At 40.6% G+C, this 26,186-nt stretch overlaps 1 protein-coding gene across 1 annotated transcript in view; it reads right to left on the bottom strand.

Annotated features, from left to right (window-relative positions):
* The window catches only part of LDLRAD3 (low density lipoprotein receptor class A domain containing 3), a 103,407-nt gene that overhangs the window by 23,110 nt on the left and 54,111 nt on the right, over nucleotides 1-26,186 (bottom strand). Inside the window, exons 3-4 of the mRNA XM_054275421.1 lie at nucleotides 25,899-26,024; nucleotides 23,345-23,479 (exon numbers count right to left, since the gene is read on the bottom strand). Of these exons, the coding sequence (XP_054131396.1) occupies nucleotides 23,345-23,479; nucleotides 25,899-26,024 (261 nt within the window). The remainder of the gene's footprint in view (nucleotides 1-23,344; nucleotides 23,480-25,898; nucleotides 26,025-26,186) is intronic.

The following is a 26,186-nucleotide window of genomic DNA, read 5'->3' as shown; positions in this document are numbered from 1 at the left end:
AACAGAGGCCACCACATACACTGACTGTGTGAGCATGATCATTATGAAGATGCCAACAAAGAAATTACTTTCCAAGTAAAAAGCCTCAATAGAACACCAGATGTTTCTTCCTGGGGTTAATTAGCAAAAATTCTCCCCCACCTCTGTAATAGAAAAAAAGGCCTCACTGCCTTCCCTGTTCTCATGTTTATTTCATCTTTTGGCCTTTATCACTGATTTGCAACAAAAATTCCTCCTTCTCTATTTCCAAGAAGAGCAGATCTGAATGAGCAAAAACTTATCTTTTGAGGAAGCACACCCTGGAAACACTTTTAATTGCACTGTTTTAGTGAGAAAATATTAACCTCCTCCTGATAATTAGTGGATTTAATTAATAAGGACAGTCTTTCAAAAGAACTAAAATCTGACTTTCTAATGCACACCAAGTTAATGAAAAGAAAACCTACATAAAACCAGAAGCAGGGATAATATACCTACAGTCATTAAAATTATATGTCAAGGAAAAAGGCTATCCAGGAGACAAAAATTACCTGTGTAAGCAAGAAAAACCCCACCCAATAAAAAGTCCCAAAAAGAAAACAGATAGTAAGAGACAAATTATAAACTTTGATTCATCGTTATTTATTTACACAGACAAAGCAAAAGAGTGACTTAATCGTATTCTGGTGTTCTGATACTTCCATTTAATCACTGGACTAATTTCAAATGGAAATGTAAATATATGAAAACAGATAAAAACATTTGATAGATTTAGAGGCCAGAGTAAGTATTTTGAGATCATAATGTAAATACTTATTTTGCAAATATCCTCTTGTGACCACATTGTTTTTTTTATACAACTCTAAAGCACTCTTATAAGAATTCCTAGGTGAAATGGATCTTCAGTATTAGACTCTTCTTGCTGCTCAAGAGGATTAACAAGGCATAAAAAGAGTCACACTAGAAAACAAAGACTAATGTCTACAATCAGACTCTATTGATCAGAAGGGGAACAATGTTTTCCCTGTTGCCCTTCAAATTGCTGATTGATACAAGTATGTTCCACAAGCTGAAAAACGCCCATTTCACCCATGCAGAAGCCACACAACACTTCTGTGTGTCAGCATAATGAAGTATTAAAAGCTTTTTTTGGAAACTCCACATACAGGAGCACCTCATTGCTAGAAGTGAAATAATCTACTGGGAGAAACATGATTTGAATTGAACTGCAAACATACAGCAGGATCCAGTCAAGATCACCCTACTCCCAAACACCTTGTTGGAGATGTCCGGGGAAACTGCATCTACTCCTAACCTTTCCAAGGGCATGTCCAAAGGAGAAATGGACTCACAACTTCTTCCTGAGCAATGTCATCAAGTGAACTTGTGACAGTACGTTTCTGTCCTGCTCAATATAAGAGACAAGATACTAATGCTTACTGTCTTTTTAATGTCTTTTTACAAGGGCATATAGTGACAGGACAAAGGGGGTGGCTCTCAACTGAGAGCAGATTCAGATTATGTATTAGGTAGAAATTCTTTACAGTGAGGGAGGTGAGGCACTGGAAGAAGCTGTCCAGAGAAGTCATGGATGCACCACCCTGTTCAAGGCTAGGCTGGGTGAGGCTCTGAGCAAACTGATCCAGCAGGAAGTGTCCCTGCCCCTGGCAGAGAGCTTGGAACTAGATGATCTTTGACGTCCCAACCCAAACTGGTGTTAATGATTCCATGATTAAGTAAGCAATCAACAAATAGTTTACATAAATCTGTAACTATACCCTTTGAAGATAAAGGAAGTGCAACTGCTAACTTAAAAAGTTGGGGGAAAAATTATCTCAACAGAAACTTGCTGTAAGTCACATAGTAGGATCACAGATGATCAAGGAATTAAATTTATTCTCTCCATCCTTTGATTAGATGGCCCAAATGTCAAAGATGCCTTGTTTAATCTTTATGATCTCTGGTGATGATTAGTGTGCCAGGAAGCCTTCTGACAGATCATTCCTGTATTTCTCCTCTAGCTAAAAGCAGAGTAGGAATAGAAAGTATTTTTTAAAATAAAAACAATATATTTTTTGATTTGCAAAACCAGTTGCCAACAATGCAGATCCTTTTAGTAACATTGAGAGGGATCAAGAGCAGGGAATACCTTCACATATTCAGCAAGTAAGCACTCTGAATTGCACTGTCAAATGCATGACTAAATGCCAGACTCCCTCCAGCAGCTCTCTTCCTTCTCTGGAGGATGCATTCAAAAAGCTAAGCTCCACAAATATACCTAGAAAATCCTTCTTCCCTAGGAAGATGCTCTGTATAGAGGAACCATTAGAATCATTACAATATCAATAAAACAGCAGATTAGGACCACAAGACTTATCAGCAATACCCTGCTCCCGAGTCTGTCAATGCAGCCATGGCTACACCAGCACAAACAGCTGGGATGTTCCCATTTACTCTGCAATTGGTCTGAAGTACAAACAACAATAAATTCTGGAGCCACAGTGGACTGGAAAATTCAGCATAAAGAAATGACGTTAAAACATCTTTCTTCACATCTCTGAAGATTAAGACAGCTCCTGCTTTTAAGTGAAATCTAGTCAGCGTAGGATGGCAGTAAATGAAGCATGCAATGAGTATCTACTCACAGATGGGGCTTCAATACCTTTCCTAGATTAGTGACATTCTGCTGAGCCACTGCATCCCCAGCACAAATCTGCAGTCTGAAACCAAAAATGCCTGGGCTATGATGCAAAGTGCTACTTTGGGTTAAGAAACTTAAAAACAAATGCCTGCATCTGAAAACACTGTGCTGGATAGACATCACCAGTCTTTCTTCAGCTGACCTAAACTCAATGCTGCAGTTAACAACAAAAACGTGGCCAAATCTGTACTCTGACTGACAGAACAGCAAACATTCCCAGGATTAACAATCCTGGAACCATGGTCTCATACTGATTCTATCCTCTGACACAAGGCAGATTGAAGGAAGACAGTATTGATCATCAATGCCTTATCCAGGGGCATACATTTTAATTCTTTGGGGTAGAAAAATAGGGTGTTTGTATGAATGCTTTAGATTTGTTCATTTTTACAGTTACCGGCCACTTTTAGAAATTCTACTATAGTTCAGAGGCAATATTATTCCCATGGATCAGGAAACAAAAGTAATTGAGAGCAGAGAAACAGAGTCACAAGGTTGGCATAGACAGTTATAACAAAGAAGGCAAATAATTTATAGTATGAAAGGATGCAAACACAAAAAGCTTAATGTTAACCTGATGTGATGCCAAAAAAATAAAACGGACTGAAAAGAAAATATTTGACAGTACATTCTCTGGATCATTAACAATGTCTAAAAATATCCTTGGTCAGCAGCTTTCCTTGACAAAACCGATCTGTTCAGAGAGGCAAGTCAGCCTCCCACTAAATCCTGATCAATAAAAAAATCCACAGGATACAGTAACATCTTCTCTTGGCAAGTTAAATAACAAGTGCTTTGAACATCTGATTAAGCATGGTAGTGAGGGAACTAACAATTAAAGCAGCAGAAAGCTGAGGAGGCACAGGAGGGAGAAGTGCAGAGGACAGAAGTTGGAAATACCAGTGTTCAAGCTGCACATGAAAATGCCACTCATAAGCACTTAATTTACATAGCTGATCTGAAAACTCATGTAAATAAATATTTCCTTTGGAAAAAATATCTACTTGGCATACAAGAATCAATCACATGATTACATGTTAATAGACAGAAACAGAATGCTCTGAATGCATTTAATTATAGTAATGGGAACCAGAAGGGAAAACATTACCCACTGGAGTGACAGAGGCTATGGCAAGCTATTCTGATAGAAAATCAAACATGTTATTCCAGAGTTTTCTATGTGTAGCCCAGAGAAAAATTATCTTCCTTTTGCTCTAACAATTTTAAACACAAAAACTCAGCACTTACATGACACCATTAACAGCAAAACAGAAACTAAAATATAACTAGCATAACCCTGGCATGGCACAATTATTTGAAAGGCTGATAATCCCTGCAGAGTGACTGTAACACACCAGAAAAGCTCAGCCACAACACAACCTAGAGATGACTTCTTTATCTGTGCCACAGAGGCACAGCAGCTCTTGAAACAGGCACAAACTTACTTAGCAATAGCTCAAGACATTTCACTCATCCTTGACAGAGGCAATGTAGCTGTCAACACAGGAAATTATACACAACTCTGACATTCAAGTGTGAAGTTTCTAATTTTAAAGGTTCATCTTGAAAAAGGTCTAGCTCAATTTTTACACAGGAAGGTGTCTGAAGTGGCCTATTTTCAAGTCATAAAAATGTGATGAAACAGGAATATCCATAGCAAAATATCTGGGGCAAAATACGGGAAGCACGCCAACATTATTTCAGCTTTCAAATCAATCTCTATTGGACAAGGACAAACCAAAAGCTTTGACTGTTAAAGCCCATAGTCATGAGTTGAATATTCATGAACCAGATCATGGAAAACGAGCCCACCAGTAGCAGAGATGCTCTGGATCTGCTGCTCTCTGAAAGCCAAGGCCACGCTCTTACAGAAGGTGGCAGGTTTCACCACTGAACATTCACAGTGCAGCTCAGGAGCCTCCCCTGCCAGCAAGACAGCACTTGGGATGTGACAAACCTGTGATGGTTCACTGCTTCACAATGAAGCCTTATCTCCATCCCTATCTGGCTGCAGATGCCAGGAAAACAAAAAATGCAACTGATTTATCTTGCTGGTGTGAGGAAGAAGAGCAATGTTCAAACTAGACTGTGCTGTATAGACATTACAAAGGATATACTGAGTAATTATCAAGTTACTGCTTTTCACTCTAAGCTTAAAACCACATGGAAGTGATCAGATTTAATACTTAAAAAAATTGACCCTGACTTCTAGCTATATATATAATTCATTAAATATTGTGCAACAATCAAACTGCAAGTTTAGAAATGCTAAGAAGCTGCATTGTCCATGTTCTCAGTATAACACAGACCTGTGGAGTAAAGTTCTTTGCCAAACACAAACCTCTCAATTTAACAGGTCAAATTCTCTTCCATCCTGAACAGCAATCCCAACTTCATCCATTGCAAGCTTCAAAGTCAGAATTCATAAACTGGCAACCTTTTAAGGTCAACTAACGGGCCTCGAAGTATGGTCTTGAACAATCTGCCTATTGAATCCCCCCTCCCAACCCTGAGAGCTAGAAGGAATTTGTTTTCACAGAAGGATGGGACAAGTTGTGAATGCTATTTCCAATGGCACTTGACAGCACTCACAAAAAGTAGTTTTGGTACCATGTACCACACATTGTACCTTCACAGAAGGACAGTATTCTCCCAGGGTAAATAAATCCTCCCATGCACATCACCTGTCCCTACCAGCTTCTGCCTGTACATGACTAACACCCACAACTAGACTTTAATAAGCCTTCTAATTCTATTTTCTAGTAGGTGAACTACCTGACATGGGAACTCCCGAAGCTGCCCTCCAGCCAGGAAAGTTCCAAGCACTAGGATGTTTCATGTGGTGTTCTCATGTTGGATCAGACATACAATCAAGAACAAATACATCAGGTCTCCAGGTGTAACAGGAATAAGGCTTTGTCAAACCTTACTCCCCTGACAAACACTTCCTGTAATGTACTAGAAAAAATTAGGGACCCAACACTAATTTATTTTTTTTTAGCCAAATAGCCAGAAGTTTTTGTTCTATGTATGTTCACACAGCCTCACAACACATGCCTTTCCTTAAAGAAAGTCAGCAAATATGCAGCAGTAACCCCCCAAGCTTTAGTGGAATACACACAATACCATGCAGGACATGGTTTCATTTGCCAAACACTGCCATCACACGGTTAGATTTGTTTGGTTTATATTGTCAGGATTCTTTAAACTTTTAAAGATTAGTTAAAAATCAAAGCAACATAACTCTTTTTCAACAGAACAGAGAGTCCTACCCAGCTTTTGCGGATGCATCTCATGCAGCTCTATAGACAGACACTAATTCTCCTGGCAACTGCACAAGTTAACAAAACCACATTTACATAATAGGATTGTGTAATAAATTCTTGGAAACCAAAAATCTCAAAGTTAACAGTCAGCTCTTTGTCAATGTTAATGATGTGCATACTTGTGTGCATGTGAGTGGGCAACAATCATCTGCAAAAAGTGCATTAGCATTAAATTTTGAATTTTCTGTGTCTTGCTTGGGTTGCAGATTTAATTACTTTTTAATACAGGCTTCTTGTCCATTTTCTGAAAAGGGAAATAGAGGGTTGTGAAAAATGAAATGCATCCACAGAATGTTATTGCTTTAGCCAAGTGATTATTTTAAACTGTTTTAATGTTTTGAAAGCTTTGTCTCAAGTAATCAAACACCACTTTAAGGAGGCTGTTCATGATATTTATGAATGCAATTTCTAGAGCAATTTATTCTCAAGCTATTAGCTCATCGGGTCTCATGAGTCAAACACAGGATTAGGGTAAATGACTTTCCTGAGATGCTTGTGACAGTGCAAGACAGGAAAAAAGGGAATCAAAAAGCTACTGCCAACAGTAGAAATAGGAATTCACTTTCATCAGGAATACTGCCACACCACTATGCCAAAAGAGTCACAATATTCAAGGTTTTGTCTCAGATGAAAGCACAAGATCCTCATTGGAATATAGTCGTGTATTTAAGTGTCAATACCTGATTTGCAGTTTATTGACACTTTTCACAGGACCCAGATTACAACTTCCCTTAGGCTGTGCCCCATCACCCTCAATGCAATTTCTCTGGAAAGCAAATCAAACCCCAGAGCTGACACTACCACAGCACCAAGTGTTCACAGAGAGCAAAGCAGTTCTGTGTGAGCCCTCAGGACTCCCACTTTGCCTTCTGGATTTCTATGAACATGTCTCCTCGGTGCAAGCTCATGTAATGAATTTAGCTACTGATAGTTTGCAAGGAAAAACTGATATTAGGATGATAACCGAAGATAGACTGAAAAGCTTGAGCTTTGGAAGCCCATTTGGAAGCATTTTAAAGATGTAGTAGTAAGTTGTAAAAAATGATGGTGAATCTGTAGAGTGGGAAATTCTCTCTCTCCTGCAGGAATGAGAACTACACCAACACTAAGGACTCCTGCTGCAGTGACAGCTGTACTTCAATGAACCAAACCTGTGCTTCATTTAAAGCCCACTTGGGCAGAACATAGGGGGCATCATAACTCATAATAGCAAATGCTTTTAAATGACAACAGACAGGAGCTTTGTCCTTGCAAGGAATAAACTTTCACAACCTTGGGTAAGCAAGTGAAACTAGAGAAAGCAGCAGCTTTCTCCAGGGCTGACAGAACAGATGGCTAAGGTGCAGCATGAAATCAAGAGGGAAAAGACAGGTTGATAATCTCTTCTGAAAATGCTCCTACTCACACATTACTGCCAGAGAACAAACCTCTCCCTCTCCTTTCTTAGACTGCATAGTGGTAAAGGACCTTGTCTCCCACTTACATCTACTTTTGCACCTTTCCCACTTCTTCTCCAGCAACAGAACGAAAACCACATCAGCCAAACCACAGCCATACCATACACCATTTATCACCAGAGGGGGAAAACTGCCCAGGGGAAGGTGACACCAAACTGCCAAGCCCACAAGGCCCAGCAGAAAAACCTAGAGCTTCTCATGTAGCTAAGAGACACTGTGCAACAGTCAGCATCCCTTTCAGATTCATCAGAAAATTACAAATAAGCTGGTGTAGAGGACACCAGAGAATTTTTCCCAGTTAGAGAGAGAAGAGAGTCAAGCCCTCAGAATAACCATCACAAGCAATAACCACTCCTTTTTGTGTTCTGCACTGGGTGACATACTCCCTCATTTCAGCAGAGCATCCCTGTGTCTCAGCAAATGAAGAGCACTGAACATCCACCTGCACTTTCAGACTCTCTGCCCAAAGGGCAAAGGAAAGGATTTTCACCAGCATGGGTGAGACAGGGGCTGGTACAGCATTGCCAGTGAATCAATGTGAGATGAAGCAAAGAATGACAGAAGGGAAACACCTTTTAACATGCAGCAGCAACAATTAGAAGTTTTAAGAGATACTGGTGGGGCAGAAGAAAGGAAAAGTAGGACTCAAACTTCACTATTATGGTCAAAGAGATCTTCCTTTCTACCTCACTGAATTCCCTCTGAAAGTTTCTCTTATTTTCTTCTTCTTCTCTTTCTACCCTCCCATGGAAGGTCTCCTAGCCAGATCTGTTTTCTGGATCTTTCATGCAATACTTGGCTAGTACAAATGCTTTTCTGCTGCTTGAAATAATTTTCATGCAGCCTGAGAGTGCCTAAGAAAACAGATGCTGTTGAGCACTTTCTGAGGCTGCAGCAGAGCTACCTCTACCCACAGCAGCTGGACACCAGGCAGAGCTCCCTCCCTGCAACAAACCATGGCCATTCCCTGGGCCAGGCAGGGGACAAGGGCCTGGAACTGGATCTTGCCCAAGGAAGCAGCTAAATAGGGCAAGCATTTACTCCCAGGATCACAAGATACATTTAGCGTTCCAGACTGGAAGTGTAAACTATGCAGGGCAAAAGCAAGATTTAGAAATTGAGATCCAGCAAAAAACACAAATAGGCAATAAATTCAGCTGGACTGAGGATGGATTCATGTGATTTACCAGTCACTGACTCTGAAAACTGACCTCAGTTACTTACATCCATGGAGAGAGAAACTAATGCCAAGAAAAATGAAAGAGAATCCTTGTTTGATCATTGTTGTGAGTTCCAGAGATCAAAAAAGCCCAAACAGCATAATAAATAATAAAAATGAAGTCATAACATCTGCATCCCTCCTGTACTCCTCTGAAATGAAGCACCTATGCAAACACATGAGACTTGCAGGTCAGATAGAATGCAGAGGACAGAATGAGATCAGGCCAGATTGAACCATGCACAAAATGTCAACAGAAAGGTTGATGTTTGAAGATGAAGCCACAGAGCAGCAATTTCATAACTTCCTAATGACAAAATGGGCCTAAATGCAGCTGATCTAACCACTGGAAAAGTAACAAGCTAAAGGACAAGCTCAGCGCTACATGATCCTACCTCTAGCCAATGAGAATCTTCTTGCAAGAGTTATTTAGCAAGACTCAGCAAGAACTGGTCCACAAGACCTTAATTAAAAAAATGCAGCTGGAATTGAGTGTCCATTGAAAACAGGAAGCACATTTAATGTATAGTTCACAGAAAGAGTGGAAGCAGCCCAGTGAAGGGGAAACCTCACTTATCTCAGCATCAGTTTTCATCCAAAACAACTGAGATAAATTAAATATCCCATTCAGGATAAATCAATGATCTAGAAAGTTTATTCTGGATGCAAAAGACAAAAGAAAGGTAAAAGTTAAGAGTCATTCTACACTACAGGCTCGCAGAGGCCTTGAAACCACATAGGCTATGTAACACTTGAGTTTTCCTTGGCTTTAGAGCAGAGGTGAGGTTAGAACAAAAAAACATATGAGAGCTGCAGTTAGAATAATCCCCCAGAAACAGTAATTAAATCCTCACAGCCTGAGGCCTTGAAATTTAGACTGAACAAAGCATAGCACAGCGTGCAGGACAGGGCAAACTGAATTGTCAAGGTATGGCGATCCTTCTTGAAGCCTCTAACAAGGAAATAAGTGGAAAGAAGGACTCTGTGATATCTGCTCCAGTCAGCATTCTTTCAAGCAGGGAGAAGCCTTGCTTGTATTAAGTGGTGCTTCATTATTTACCTCCTTTAAAGAAAACCCATATTGACATTATATAAAAGGGTGATCTTTTCAAATTTGCCTAGGAGTACAGAACCTACTAGACGTTGACCTTACTTGTGCATCTAAACATATGTTTTGGAAAAAAAAACACTTCATAAGTTTTGGCTTTCTTGTTGGGACAGAGCCATAGCACACAAAAGAGACACATTCCTTTCTCAATGTGAAAAGGGCAGAGGTGTACAGCACCCTCTTAATTTCCTTGGCTTTCTCACTGCACAGTAAAAGTAGAAGGGAAAAGGGTACGGAAAAGAAAAGAAAGAAAAAGAAGTCTGTTGAAATTATCCGGAGAAGAGACAGAATATGATGCGATTGCAATTCCAGAGACAACTGCCATAATGTAAAATAATGGTTTTGGAGAGGCAGTCCTGCAGCCCCTGGAAAAGAACAAATTTAAGAAGTCTGAATAATTTTTTCCCCCTCCCATATCTCCCACAACTGAAAAACTTGGGGAAGAGCACAGCAGAGAACTCCACCCTGTTATGCATGACAAAGACTTGTGGTTGAAAAAAGCCCAGGGAGATTTTTCTCTGAAGCACCACTCTCAGAACTCAGGGCAGTGAGGGATGCTTCTGGACAGCTGCTGGCAGGAGCCTGCACTCAGGCCAGCTGCAAAGGCTTCTTCCCCCTCCTTCCTTTTAATGTATGAGTTCCTGCTCTGCACCCCAATCTCTGCAAAGCCACGTTTGCTGCTGTGTGCTGCATGTGGCTGGGGTTGGCCAAAGGCCTGCCCCCAGCTTACACTCCAGAAGCAGACTATTAACCCAGTTCTTGTGGAAACTTCCTCCTCCAGCAGATGTTTAACGCAGTAACTTCTTTCAAGACATTCCCCCCATCACCTCCTTCCAGTGCAAGGGCTTGGTTCTGGTGTCCAAAGGGAAGGTGCTGCAGCCAACAAACACACCTCATGTCAAAAGCATCAGGACACTGCCCCCACCTAGAAAACCACAGGCAGGGAACTGCTAGCAGCATCAGAGAAACTAATGACATATGCCATAAATCATGGCCATAAAATACAAGCAGTACAAATAATATGGTAAAAAAGGCAGAAAGGAAATTCCAGCTCTAACAGCTATAGCACAACCAGAGCAGAAATTGACTCCTTTTCTCACCTGATTGTGAACTGCAGACACCACTAAACTTACACTAAATCTCTGCTGAAAGAAACACACAACTGCTATGAATACTGCCAGGGGGCAATGTTCTTGTAGAGGGCCACTGTCTGGCAATCTCATTGGAGAGAAGAGATGTGGTCCAGAGATGGAAAAGAAAAGAACTTATACCCAGTCTTCTCAGGGAGATGTGTGATTGCTCCTGCCTTTGGGTTTTGAGGGTTTTCTTATATTTGTTTATATTTTAAGCCTAGATGATCTCCTACTCCTCCAAAGTGACACTAAAATAGGAGAACAATTATTACGTAGGAGAGATTTACCTGTATAGAGCAACAAAACTTTGTGATGTTTTAACTAGGGATGATAGAGAAGTCTGGATATGGCTTAGTGCAGAGTTCCCCTTGTTAACACATTCAGAAAAGGCAAAAACAAATGTGCGACAAAAAAAGCAAGATGCAAAATTTGAAGACAGAAAGAAACCAAAGCAAACAAACAGAAACAAATGGGGAAAAGCCCCTGATATCTTACAGGAAAGAAGGCAATTTAAAAAAAAAAAAAAGATGGGGGGGGAGCAGCACAAGTTTGACTTAATTTCTTTACTTGAAGAGTTTTTCCAACAAAAGAAAGTAGAGAATATGGCGAAGGTGAAATGATGAATGAAAGCACAGAAACAGGAGAAACAGGTTCAGTATGTTTCCTCTACCCTGTATTTACATCAGGCTTTCTGGAAAGATTGACCATATTGCTGATGTACAGATAAGAGGGACACAAACCAAAAGCATTTGGGTACCTTGCTGGGAAATGCATTATTCAAAGATTAACTCATTGCACAGTGGTTTTCCAGGTGCTTGGTTTCCACCTCAGACAGGCCATACAGCTTGCAGAGGCATCTGCTGGGATCTGTCTCCAAAATGTGGGCTCACAACACCACATCTGCACGTTTCCTCAGGCACTTCCAGCCAGCACTCCTTCACATACAGAGTCTTGAATTACATCCACCTTGGCCAGGAAGGCACTCCCTGAATATTTTCTTGCAATTATCAGTCATGGCTAGAACCTGATCTCATATGGCTGCCAACTAACCATCAACTGAGATTTACATATCAAGAGGTGCAAAAGGTAGTCTGGAAAACAAGGGAGAGGCCAGCAGTGGCTTCCACAAACACTGAGTGATTCAATCACACTGCTGTGACTTCAATGAAAAAAGCAAGAATTTGGGCTCAGGGTTGTACACCTTGGCAGCTAATTCATCACAAAACTGATCAACTGATCGTGTGTGCAGATGAACAGCATGTTACTACCACCTCAGTCCTAATTATAGGAGCTGCTGCTCACGCAACAGCAATTGACAAGACCGTGGCAAACTGACCCTTTCATAAAATGTAATTAGAAAAAAAGAAAAAAAAAAAAGAAAAAAGGAGGAGCATGGCTTAAGCCTCTACCTGTGATTTGCAGCTGTGCAGTACTATTTGCACAGTAAGCTCTGCTCTCTGCCACCAGGCCTCATCCTTTATCACAACAGCTGCTTCCATCCTCTCATTCCTGCTGCAGCCTCCCTGTCTGAGCCCATCTCTGAAGAGCCTCGCTATCAAATCTATCCCAAATGCACCCATTCCAATCTGGACAGAAAAACTCTGCTTTAATAGCAAGTAAAAACAACAAAGAAAATCAACCTCGAATTTCTTCAGTTTTGAATGGAACATATGGTCTTCTCATTCCCCTTTTTGTGGTTGATCACAGTTGACCAGTTTCTAAGCAAGGACACAACTTCCCTCACAGCACTGCATTCCTGAAGTCACATACTTATTGTTTTCTAATTCTACAGTATGAAATAAAAAAATTAAATTTGATGGTGACTTACTGTAAGGACCCATACAATATTCCCTTGCAGTATTCCCACAACTATTGATTCTTACAAGTATCAGCACAAGCAACCTTGCAGAGCTTCCATTTTAATTGCACATAACGTTCCCTCTCCCTCAAACTAACTACAAACCACATCCTCACAAACCAGTCAGCCAGGCTCCAGCAAGTATGGACTTTGAAGGTGACTGACAAAACAGTTCAAGTTTTAGTTCAGAAAACCTCTGAAGTCTAGAACTTGTGCTGCAGCAGAGTTCTTAGTCTTCTGTAGAAAATCATAAACACTATTTGCAGTGAAAAAAACAGCTCAAAAAGTTTTAAAGCGTTTTCCTAACAGCCATCACTAAATCAAGGCTGGTGTTTGTTTACTATTCAGCATGAAGGAGGCAGAGGGAAATTACAATCTGCAAAAAACACTTGAACAAATGGAACGAGTTAGTTTTTAATTCCCACAGGTAATACGTTTCCTACCCCTTAACAAAAACACCAGATCCTCAAAATTATGTCCACTTAAGAGCTCGATAATAATTGCATTTACTGTAGTGCATTAATGCTGTTAGAAACTTTGAAAGCCTCTGCTTTGAAGCCCCAGAGGATGTACTTCAGCACCAATGACCAGACTGAACAGTGACTGGCTGGTGTACTGCAGCTGACCGATGATATTCAGAAATTATGAATAATTTATTTTCTTCAAATGGCTTAATAATATTTTGCACACCTTTTAAAAGTTGAAAGTTTGGTATTTTTCCCATGCAAAATAGAGATGAGGCACACAACCCAAACTGCCCAAGGTTATTTACCACACCAGTAGCAGTGAGCATCAGAGATGCTCAGGACATGAGAACAGGCACTCCCAAGTGTCCCTGCCTTCAGCCACATTAATGGAAGCACTACTTAATCATAAGATGCCACAGCATATGTCACAGTTGAGACAGCCACAGTACACAGAGTATCACTATACAATTTCAGAAAGCTTCAACTCATATAGAATAACACCTTACCACATCAGAAGGCTTCAGGCATCTATCCATACAGAGCAACCTTACTTCAGAAGGCTGCAAGCATCTGCTTGTCTTGTTTTTTAGCCCACCCTTTATACCCCTCATGTTCATGCACTGCACCTGTGTGCCCTCTGTTCCCTTTGGTGGTTGGTCAGTGCCCCTGGGCACTCCATGGCTCACTGCTGTCAATGCTGCTCACCTGCTCCTCACAGCTGCACCCACTGGGGATGAGGCTCAGTCACAGCCCCACTCCCAATTACCACAAAGTGTGTCCCTACAATGGGGCATATGTATCAACAGGAGTTCTGAACCCAATGCTGCCACTCACCAGGTTGTGACCTCCCTTAATAGCCCATACCTGTTTTGACATCTGAACTGAACAGAGACTCTAAAAGCACTTTATGGCACCATACTCTTCATACTTGTCCCCCTGCTCATTCTCCAGGTTTTACTGTTTGCATAGACTCTATATTACAAATAAACAGAAAATTATTCAGCTTCTAATTTGCATTGCATGTTGATGTTTATGTAATTGAAAACCATATAATTACTTTATGTTTTAACATCCGTCATAAATATGGATTTTTAAACACAATGCTTTACAGCAAATTAGCACCAAAAATCTGGTAACATGAGATGGGAGCATGAGTTACTTTGCCAAGCTCAGGGAGCAACATTAACACTAAGTACTGGTGTGATGTCTCTCATCACTTCACAATTTTCAGCAGGCTGAAGAAAATCCACTGCAGTTCCCAGCTTTGCTAGGAAGCCTGATCAGAGTCTGGGACACAAGACTGAATGCAAGAGCAACAGAGAACAAAAATCTAGAATTCAACAGCCTCATCCTTCACACATTTACAGGTACTGAAATGCTTGGCTGAGGATGAATCTCAGCTTAATCTAAAGCCTGGCAAGAAACTTCCTTTTTCATGATAATCCACATACTCCTCAAGTTTCATTTGGTAGTTTTAGATCAGCCAGTATGAATATTTCCAGTTTTTCTGGAACCTTGGCTGGCAACTGGCTTGGGCTTTAAAGCCATCCTCAAGCAATGTGTGCTCCAGTGAATACAGCACACTGGCATGGCAACTTAAGTGTGATCTCCAATAAAGAAACAAATGCCTTCAGCTGCTTCCATTGACCTGGCTGGGACCAGCACGTGGAAGGAGTGGGCATGAAGATTGGTAAGACCTGGTAGATACACTTTGACATTAATATCACCTCAGTGATTTGGTATCCCCCACAATTCAGTTTTCCATACCTTTATTTCTCCTATAGGATCATATAAAATCATATTTTCTGTAAGGCAGAATAAAAGTGCAGCTATGCTAGCACAGTGAAGTGAAGCCACTTAGAGAAAAACAGGAACTACCCTAAACAAGGATTTCTTAAAGTAATAGACACAAACTGCCAAGGTCTGTTGAGGTCCTGCACTCATAGGATCACCTGCACTTCTACGGACAATTCTGCATTTCTACCACCTCTCCTCCCTACAAACCAAATGCATTGCAGCAGCACAGATTTCAGCTAAAGAAATCTGGCTAACCTGGAGCCACTGATCTTGTTGTTGTTGAGCAAATGTCAGTAAAGCTTCTCAGCAGAGCTTGGTAACCCTGCTCTAGGAGATTGTCTACACTGAAAACATATTGCTTTAGGGCAATCACATAATTGGCTATGTACTAAACTGCTACACAGTCTGAATGGAGACCCTTTTACTCTGGCCATGTTAGCTCTGCTTGTGGCTTTAGCTTTGTGTAAGAACAAAAACACAAGCTCTGCCAGAGCTCACATGCCACAAATTATTTCCAGATATAACTGATGTAGTGAAAATATACAGATTTTAACCACATGCAAAACCAGTTACTGCTGGGGACAGAGTTGTAGCCTGACATTTTAGGAGCAGCATCTTCCAATGTTACTTTGGCAGCTGCAGGTGGAAAAAGCCAAACAAAAATTAAAAAACTACCCCAAAGTTGGACACACTCAAGTAGCTCCCAGGTACTTGCAACAAAACTCACCCCTCCCTCCCAGGTACATGCAACAAAACTGGTCTTCTTGCCAATTCCAGTGCTGCAGAAAAAAAACCAGTCCAACTTCTATAAAGAAAGAAAGGGACAGTGGTGCTCTCTGCCCAAATCCCAGTGCAAACTGCTGAATGCAGCCACCTTGCTCAATAGTTCATCTTGGGAAATCATTTCTAACCAGTGGGTACAGACATGACAATGGCAGACCAAGATTAACAAGGGCACTTAAGCATAAATTAACCTCACACTTTCTGCTGACCTGGTTAATGCACACAGGTCTCAAAGCTAGATTTAGGCTAAAGCATTATTACTACCAGAGATTAATGCCACTAATCACGCTAAACAGCAAGGTTTTACTAAAAGTGCAAGGTTGATGGGACCAGACCTGGTGGGAGAGCCATGCAGACCAGCTCCCAGCTGGGCTTGAAAGTAGAATTACAGGCTGGGGCAGAGCCAGTGATGAATGAGGGATAGAACATGAAACAGAAGACACAGCCAAGCCAACTCCCACTCTGCTACTGAGAGTGTCTCTCCAGTACTTAACCCAGGAAACCTTTGTGGAGGCTCTTCCATGACAAATGTTTGCTATGACAACTCCCATTTTCCAACAAAAAACAGGTTACCTCTGTACTGTACTGCAACAACAGAAGGTTTCCTTTTAAATATAAATGCTATAATAATTTTCTACAGCAACTATAGAAAACACACTTGGTCACCTTAGCTGGTGATTTTAGAACTGATTTTGTTTCACAGCAAGTCAAGGATTAACATCTGTGCCTTTTATTTGGATTTCCCCCAGTGGCAGCAAAAAGACTTGGGTCTGGCACCTGGAGCCCAGCAACAGGAGCCTTTTGCACAATTAGATCACACTGACATAATGAAAAGTTAATCCCATTCAGCAGCCAGGGCATGGCATGACATGCCAATACATACAGTGTATTTCAAACACCAACATAATGTTATAAACTTGTGGAAAATGTATTTCACAGGAATAGGAATTTATTTTTACTAATGAGAGCTCAAGAGAATTTAATGAACCTCAAGATCAATGGGGAAAAAGAATGTATTTATTTCACACTTATCTCCCTCAAATGTAACATTTTATAGCCTGTTTTTGAAGTTTAGAAGCATGGGCAATGAAACTGGATATCCATGTCATCACCTCTTTTGGGAATTTTTAATTAGACAAAAATGCCACAAAGTGAAGGTAAGAATATCTGGACACAAGTGTTCAGAGCTCACATTTCATCTCTGCACAGGTGAGAAGACCCCATGCCTTTCCAGAGTCAGTTCCCAAGTCTTCTCATCAGCCACTTGATGAAAGAGAAGTATCCCTGCACCTCCTATTTTTGCAAGTAGCCTGAGAACTGCAATTTCAATTCCAGCAACAAAAAACCCAACCAACCAAAATTAAAAATCATGGTATTACAATAGAAGTCCAGTGAGGCATTCCAGTGAGACCAGCACTTCCATGATAGGAGTAAGGTATGCCTTGAGGGAAGGCATTTTGAAGTATACCTGTCTAAAGAACATACTTAACACAAGCTGGAAGCGCCATGGTACTTCTCCATCCTTACTATCTTCAAGGAACTGCTTTCAGGTCAAGGTGATTGTTGCCAGATCCTATTCTTCTTCCCCATTATCTCTGATAAAGCTGTTGGTAAACATGGTGACTCCCAGTGACACAACAACCCATCCAAGATTTGATCTAGATCATAAAACTGATTTTTACAGTAGCCAAGTCATCATCTGCTGGTAAATCTGACTTGAAGTCATCAAAGGTGAGCTGAGCAGGAGACTAGGTAGAGAGTCTGGACACCTCCCAGGTCTAGAAACACCTTTTAAAGTAAATTTGTTGCCCATTTGAAGACTTGAAGTCATTGCTTGTCTATTGTCACATCACAGCTGCTCTTAATAGAACATCTGTGCTCCAAGCAGGGGCAGCTTAACATTTTGGCAGCATGTCTTTTATTACTCTGCCAAAATGACAGGCCTGTAGAAGCAACATGCTGGTCTACAAGGAGACTATTCCTCATCTACATTTGCCTGTTCTGCAACAAAACCTTGTCATACTCACAAGCTCAGGGAGCTGAGAGGCATAGAAACTCAAATCCACTTGTACCAGCTGTCTGGACCTCTCCCTGAGGTCCCCACATCTATTTTAAACTGCTTTAATTCCAAAGCCTCCATGCACAGTAAAGTAAGAGTTCCTCTCTCAATCCCACTCAGAAGATACCATGTTTCTGAATAAGTCTGGGCCCACCTACAGTAAGGGCTGGTTATTATCAGCTGTTCTTATCAAGTGATCAGCAATCCATTTTACAAATGATGGCCTGCCCTGGGAGGCAGCACAGACCACAGAGTCCACATGCAGTCAAAATTAACAGAGATGAACTCACCCGTCACCTGAAAGGTCAGTACCCGCCACATGAACACCTGCCTCCAATAGCTCACCCTACTGGTTAGACCCCATGTTCCTCCCAAATAGATGGATACATTTTTTCCATTACAAGAAACCTCTCAAATAAATAACCTTTTGAGGAGAAAAAAAGGGAAAGAAGAGGAAGCATGGAGTCAGAGAATGGAGAAACATAGGAAAGAAAAAATTCACAGCTAACAAAACCATTTCTATTAGTAAGTATTACAAAAGAAGGATATTAGAGAGCTAAATATGGTCAGGCAAAGCCTTCATTTAATAAAACATTTGGTGACATTTTATTTGTGTCCTTCTTTATGCTTCTGCTTCTATTCAGTCCGCCTCTGAGTATTAAATTCCTGCTGCAGGCTGAATCTGGGCTAAGATTATGCACAATAATTGCAACTTGAGCTTCAGTTTACAGAATGAGACAATAATGAGTCAGAGACTCAATAAAACTCTGTATACAGACAGGATCAGACTACAAAGCCTTGGGATGTCTAAGTGATACCACAGCATTTGGGAATTTCAGAATTTCAATTTATCATGTGCAAAGGGCTGTTTACAAGCTCCATACAGAGCAGGATGTTCTGGGAGCTATCTGTGCTTCATAAACTAGGTTTTGTGGTATTTCATTGAAATTTAGAGTACATGTATTCCACTCAGCTGTCAGTTCTAAAACCCACTTTGCATTGTGACTCAATCATGCAAACAGTTGTAATGGTCTTGGTGTTTACTTCTACAGCCAGTCCACTTCCAGCTTTGCCTATAACTTAATCCACAGAAATTACCATCACAGAATTCATATTATCACTTAAAGATTCATTTTAGGAAGTTATCATTTTGAATGATTTTCCTCTTATTCGACACAGGGTCAGATTTTTTACTTTTTACTATAAGTTTTATATAAGCAATTTATTTATAAATGCCCCAGAGAAAAAAACCAGACTTCTAAAACTATGTATGCTTCTAAATCTGTTTTAGAATACTGGGGTATATAAAAATCATAATGCAAATTCAATGAAAAGATACACAAAAAATAAAAGTAGGAGGTATCCTCCACATGGACAGCAGTGGACAGTACTAAATAGACAGAACAAGAATTAACTTCTGAACACTTGCAAAACATTTGGTTTATAAGTTGACCACAATAGTACTGTTTAAAAACAACTGCAGAGCTAGAATTTCAGGAATATAACTTAAGTCAAGAGCCTCTCTTTACAGCAGCAGACAGAGTGAATACAGACTAGCAGCAATAAAACTCCCTTTCCTAGGCAACAGGGTTAAAGCCAGTAAAGGTATGTAACAACTTAGATGGAGAAAAAAGAAGGGCTGTGAAAGAAAAATGGGTTTGAATTAAACTACCCAGTATGCTTTTGTTAGCATTGAAGTCTTCTAAACTAAAACTACAAAATGGAGGAAAAGAACCACCGTGACGACACATTTAGATTTAAAAAACCCCAAACTAATTAAGAGAATAAATTAAACACAGTCCTAGAGCTGAACAAATTTATATGGTTTTTGGAAGATACTGAAAAGGAGCAATTCCTTCCAGATTGAGTGGATGCCTGTCACAGAACAGGAAATCCCCCCAGCAACAGATAGGCCTGAGGAGTACACCCAGAGTAGATGCTATGAATGATTAAGATTAACACTGTCAGCTAAATAGAGGCATAGGAGAAAAGTGTGTTGGGGAGAGAAACTTTCCTCTGAATTGAGATAAAAAAACCACAGAACAGGAGCAGAAATTTCTAATCACTGCTGGTTTTGTTAAACCTGGAGTAAAGCCCTAGAAAGAACAGTTCTAAACTAATTCGTGTATTTGATTGGTGTGGATAATCCAAGCAATTATAACTTCCATCCAATCCCAAAACTCAAGCACATACTTTGATGAATATATCACATTCCAGATTAAGGGAAATATTGTGCCATGCTACTTCACTGCAGGAAAACTGAGATGACCAAAGTATAGCTGGAGTGGGATTAAAAGAATTGCTCTGAAGTTCATCATGACAGTGACAAGAGCTACAGATAACTTCTGTGAGGAATTAGAGAAGAATTCTTTGTCTTGCTGCTAAATTGGCACTTTTTAATCTGACACTTTCCTCATGACACACAGACCTTTGTAAAATACACAACACTCAGTTACAAGTGTTAAGGAGAAAGGAGGACAGGAACATCCTCCAAAATTTGATCTTCTTCTCATTTTCACAACTAAATCATGGGCCCCTCCCTCCTGTCAAATGAATCTGCTCTTATTTGTGACTAAAATTAATCTTTATAAATGCACGTCTTCAGGTTCATCTCAAATTGCAGCAAAGCTGTTATTCATCGAGGATGGCACATTTTGAAGTGTTCCACGTCAAAGCTGGGTCAGTACTTTTTCAGTAGGAGGCCACATTCCCGTTTTCCTTGTCTGCAGAGTGACCCTTCTTGACTGAAAGGATCCTTACGCATGGAGGAGTATCTGACACAAACCAAACTGATACACTACTGGAGCTCTGCTAATGACAACAGGATAAAGGAGCCTTTGAAGTTCATGGAAGAGCAGGAAGAGGTGATAATTTAAAAAGCTTGTCAGTATACCCAAGAGCAGAAGGAGAGCAAAGTAGCAATTAATAATTCACACTTCTATTTCCCATGTTGTCATAGTATCTCAAAACAGTTTGCAAACATTGATTAAGTCTAATGGCATGCCCCTGGAGCAGACAAGCACGGCTGAAGCTCTATTCCTACCAGCCAGGATGGCACTCTGGGAGCATTTCCTTTAGCTGATCTATGCCCTCTCTTCCCCATCTGTTAAACGGTGATAACAACACTATCATGCAGTGGTTCAGAAGCTTAGTGACTTCTAAATCAACACATTTACAGATAGAAAAACAGCACACAAGGACAATCTCATATGTCAGATTACACTCAATTACACTGAACTAAAGCTACCACATTTGACATAACACAGCCAGTGGGAAGAAACCCCTCTATCTTCATTTAATAACACCCTACAGATTTGCCTTGCTCTGTCCCTAAGTACCCACAGCACTTGAGTTCTAGTTAATGACCAGGATACTTCAGTACTGTGTGAACACGAACACATTGTAATTACAGTAATTAGATCTGCTGTAGAAAGAATTGTGAGAAATTAAGGACTGTCCACAGTAGCATCTAATTCCCAATTAACACAAAGTAGTTGCTGTGTTTGCAAGCCAGGACAGACATACCCATAGCTGCAAGCTCCAGAGGGAATCGTCATTTATATTCAGATGGAAAGTTGAACACATCACACTGTTTTAATCCTAGCTTTGAAAGACAGGTACCCACACATTGTCCACTTAGAGATGGTGAAACAGCAATTCAGGGAGGCTGAGCTGCCAAAGGGAAAAGCCAATTACACAGGTTCCCCACAGCCAGCATTTCACTTTGGGAACGCCTCATTCCCAACCCATACTTTGACCATTTGTTTTTTAAATTAGCCCACAACCATGGCTGTTCTTGTCCTAATGGAGAGAGTTTCTTCTTCCTTGTTTGGGTCTCTTTCACACATATAATCAGAAAGAATTACTTTGCTTACCCTCTTACTAGTCTAATATTTCCAGAAGGACCAAATATGAAGACAAAAGTAACAGCTTCATGAAATACAGCTCTTTTCTTCTCTTGATCCTGACTGTCAGTTCCAAAAGCAGATTGTCATGACAACAAACAACCTGGAGGCAATCCAGCCAATTAATCTGCAGAGTAAGCAGTCATCCCAATCTAAGAGAATAGCACTGCTGTTTTAAGCTTCAGAAGCCAAAATTAAAAAAATAAAAAGAGAAAGCAAAAGAAACCTTACCACCCCCATGAATGTGATTAGGCTGCCTTAGAGCTGTAGTGAAGAACAGCCCAGTGCTGGGCACGTGCTAGGCCCTTGGCAGCCCTTTCATCCCGCTCCTGACAGAGCAGGGGCAGGTCAGCCCCTCTCCAAGGCTCTGCTCCCAGCACAGCTACATTCCCAGGCTGTGATGTAGCTCAGCACCCAGAAGAGTTAGCAAGGCGGCCCCTTCAACCTTTACATGTGGAGCCAAGAAAAGAGCTCATAGGTTAAGCAGAGGTGTGACACAGAAGAGTCTGTCACACACCACTGCTATAAACCCCTGTTTTGTTAGCATTGCTTTTGTATGTTTTTCCTCTTCCTCTGTGAGTTGTCAAGAATATTTGTCAGCTCAGAATTATTTTTTATCAGCATCTTAAGCTCAGGATTATTTTATTTTCCACAAAGGACTAATACATCAGTGCAAGTAGATAGTAAAGTAATTGTCCTTCAATTTCACTAATTACAACTTCCTTCATATGCTGCTTTATCTCTCTTCATCTGTCCTGCTTTCTACAGGCTGAAGCACACCACATCTCCCCTGAAAATATTCACCATCTCCGACATTTTTTCTACTCCGGCTTCTTGCTAGTAACTCAGACATTAAAATGTTTAGCAACAGATGCCCAATATACACTGTTTGTTAACCTCAAGTCATTCATATATACTTCTTGTTTTATACAATACTGTGGTATTAAGTTACAGAAAACAAAACTGAGAAACACTACCTGTAGACTTATATGACAGGTTAAAAAGAATAAAAATGTCACTGCGTTTTAAGATTCTCCCAAGACTCAATACACAAAAATTTTCAAATAAAAATTTGCTTCCCCGTCTTCAGGAGAAGGGTAAGAATAAATGCTTTCATTGTAGACATGTCCTGCAGTTAAACATCTTTCAGAAGGTAACTGAGCAATGAAGATCTAAAGCTTTAAGCATACACAAGATTTACTCATCCGGTAAACAGATAGATTCACTTCCAACTCAGGTTTTACTATCAACCTCCCCCCAGGTCCAATCCATCTGCCAGAAGGACTAAATGGATTCCCAGCAACTTCAGTGAGCACTGGATCACAGATTACAAGTGCTTCCTGCAAAAGTGTATTTTTACTACATGAGAAAGATACCACTCTTCTGAGCACTGAGAATGCAATGTATGCATGTGCACACTCTCTACACATTTCTCTCTCACTATGTGCAGCGCTAGCCAACACAGAGCAAGCCAACAGAATCATATTTGCTGTCTGAGTTCTGTGTTGAGCTGGTATAATATTGCAGAAGAGAATAAAACCCCTGTGCCTACCTTGAGGGCTTTCACAGCTTTCTTCATCGCTGTTGTCTTGGCAGTTATTCTGACTGTCGCACACAAAGCTTTTATCAATGCAAAGACCATTTTTACAGTGGAATCGGGCAGTAGAGCAAAGCAAGGGATTTGCTGCTGCAAAAAGAGAAAGTGAGACCTTTCATTAGGAATTCTCTTGCTCAGGCAGTTAAATAGCTGATAAGCATCAGCCACAGGTCACAACTCAACAGCTGGTCAATTCCATGGGTATGTGGGAGTAACTTGGCAATCAAACCAGCCCTGGCTCTCTAACCAGGGAGAGCTGAAACTTCTAATTTATGCAAGATTCAACACAATTAGCAGAGATTTAGCCCACCCACAGTTGTGATAAGCCTTCTGTTCATTTTCATCAGAGCCCAATCATGATCACTGTTCCACATTTGCTCACACTGAAGACATATGGAGGGTAGAACTGCCTACCATAAACACTGCCTGTTGATTCCCATTACAGAAGGCTCAGTTTAGCTGAAGTTTCCTATTTTAAGACAACAATTTTGACTGAGAACTGCCAGGCAGTGGTTTATTTACCTCTGATTCTCTTCCCCATTCTCCTCACTATTTTGAATTGATATAACAGCGATACTGAAATCTCTCAGCCTCTCACTGCTTAAATTTCAACTCCTTTTTAAGGAACAATGTTTACACCCCTCATATATGTAATATATAACCATATCCTTCAACGCAGTCATCACTTAGCTGAGATATGCATAATTTAGCTGGTTTTAATATCTACTCATAAATCAATCTCTGTCCTTTAATACTTTTTGGCACTCTTCTCTGAACTCCAAACATTTTTTTTGGTAATGGGGTGACTGAAATAGAATGCAACTTTTCAACTGAAAATTTTTAAAAGGCTGCTTAGATGCCCTGTCTACTTCGAGTGGCTTCTCTACCACAATAACAAAAGGGATTTGTTTCCAAATACTAACTGGCTTCCACTTTTTTGGCTTTAAAGTAAAAGCTAAATTTAAAGAGTTTTTAAAAAATAAATAAATAAATAAAACTTTTAAATCTGTCCTGCATATAACCTGCAGGAAAAAATAACAAATGCTCCCAATTTCTCCAGTTCCCCAAAAGCTTGTTTAGCACAAACATGCTAAAACTCCTTTGGTTTGAAACTCCTGCACGCTTGCATACCACATTGATTTTTGAAGTCACTTCAGAACCTAAATGGTTGATCCTCTTCATAAGCAGTAACTAGACATTTAGACATGCTAAAAAACACCAAGTGCCTCACTGGCATAGAATAATGGAGAGATCAGTAGCATGTTATCAGCTTTAAGGTCCCATTAGAGCTACACATTACAAGCTCAAAGAAAATTGTGTCATTCCTAATGAACTCCATAAGCTGGTGCACTTTCAGTTGAGACTTGCCACTTGTCAGTCCACCACCTTAAGGATAGTCAAAGCACTTTTGTCAAATTTTATTTTTAGTCCACGTGTTCAAACGTAACCAAGAGTAATTTCCTTAGCCTTCAATGCTTCTCTGGCTTCACTTTCTCCTCAGAAATACTGACTCTTTGCCACAGCCACACAGTCCTTGAAGGGCCCAAACCAGACTCTCCAGGACAACAACAGATGCCACCTTGAGAGGATCATGCTGTGGAAGCACACCAACCACCAACAAGAAAGGCAAGTCCTCCACAAGCAGACAGTGACAGATCATGCTAAAGATTGCCCCTTTTGTTATCTTTGAAAGCTGCTGTCTGTTGTCCTCCTCCTGACCTTTAAAAGTCATTGAAAACAAAACCTCAGTATGCCTCTGACAGGAGAATGAGCAAGTATTTTGCTGCAAGCTTTCACCTAGAGACCCATTCTTTTACCAGCTCTTGATAGTAACAGCAGAGATGCTGGATTCAACATAACGTTTCCCTACTGCTCTGCTATATCCCTGCTAGACTTACAGATACAAATGGATCTGTGTAGCCACATGCAGAGGGTTTAGCCCAAAACAAGCAGTACTTCAGATCATCTCTCTGCTACAACTTCCCTGCTGCTGCACATTGGCAGGCATGTCTGGCTTCAAGAATCTGCCTCTCCTTCCAAGAACCTGTTTCACTAAATATACCATTATTTGCTTTTTTGTTGCTTGAGAACATGTATAAACAGAGAAACCCAGATGCACTGATGACCAAATACATCATATTCTTCAGTGACATGAAACAGGCAAATAAAAATGGAACAACTCAAATTATATTTAATATTTGTCCAATCTGAGTTACATCTGAGTACAGAGAACGTGTTCAAAGCAAACATGCAGCTTAAAACTAATTTCAGGGGCTTGGAGTAACACACAGGCATCATATACAAAGCAAGACTGAGATGGACTAAAAAAAAAAAAAAAAAAGGCAGACTCATTTTCATGAAGTGAAAAACCAAGGATTGTCTGGGTCATAAATGACAGGGAGAATATTTGACTCAGAAACGGAAGGCTACTGAATGTTTCCTTTCTAAGTAGCATCAATTAGTTGAAATAAGCAGCAGTGCCCTCACTTGCAAGCAGGCTCCCACTTACTGCAGTTCTCCTCATCGCTGCCGTCGGGACAGTCCTCGAAGCCGTTGCACCGGAAGCGGCCAATGATGCAGTGGATCCCGCTGGCACAGGGGAAGAACGTGGCACCACATCTGGATTTGGCTTTTGCTGTGAGAAGAGACAGAAGTGGGCAGAGGTGAGGAAAACAATTTACAATGGCTAGAGATCCTATTGTAGCAGTACAGTTAAGGGTGCTCTATGCAGTGCTGTTGGCACCGATGTTAGGTGCCTTACAAGCAAATTAGTGTCTTTGTAAGACTAAGAAATACA

Source organism: Melozone crissalis, unplaced genomic scaffold (genome assembly GCF_028551555.1).
Source record: "Melozone crissalis strain CALT ecotype California unplaced genomic scaffold, PUWL_Pcris_2 ptg000018l_1, whole genome shotgun sequence".
Classification (NCBI taxonomy): Eukaryota; Metazoa; Chordata; class Aves; order Passeriformes; family Passerellidae; genus Melozone; species Melozone crissalis.
This window is presented reverse-complemented; position numbering and strand designations above follow the sequence as displayed.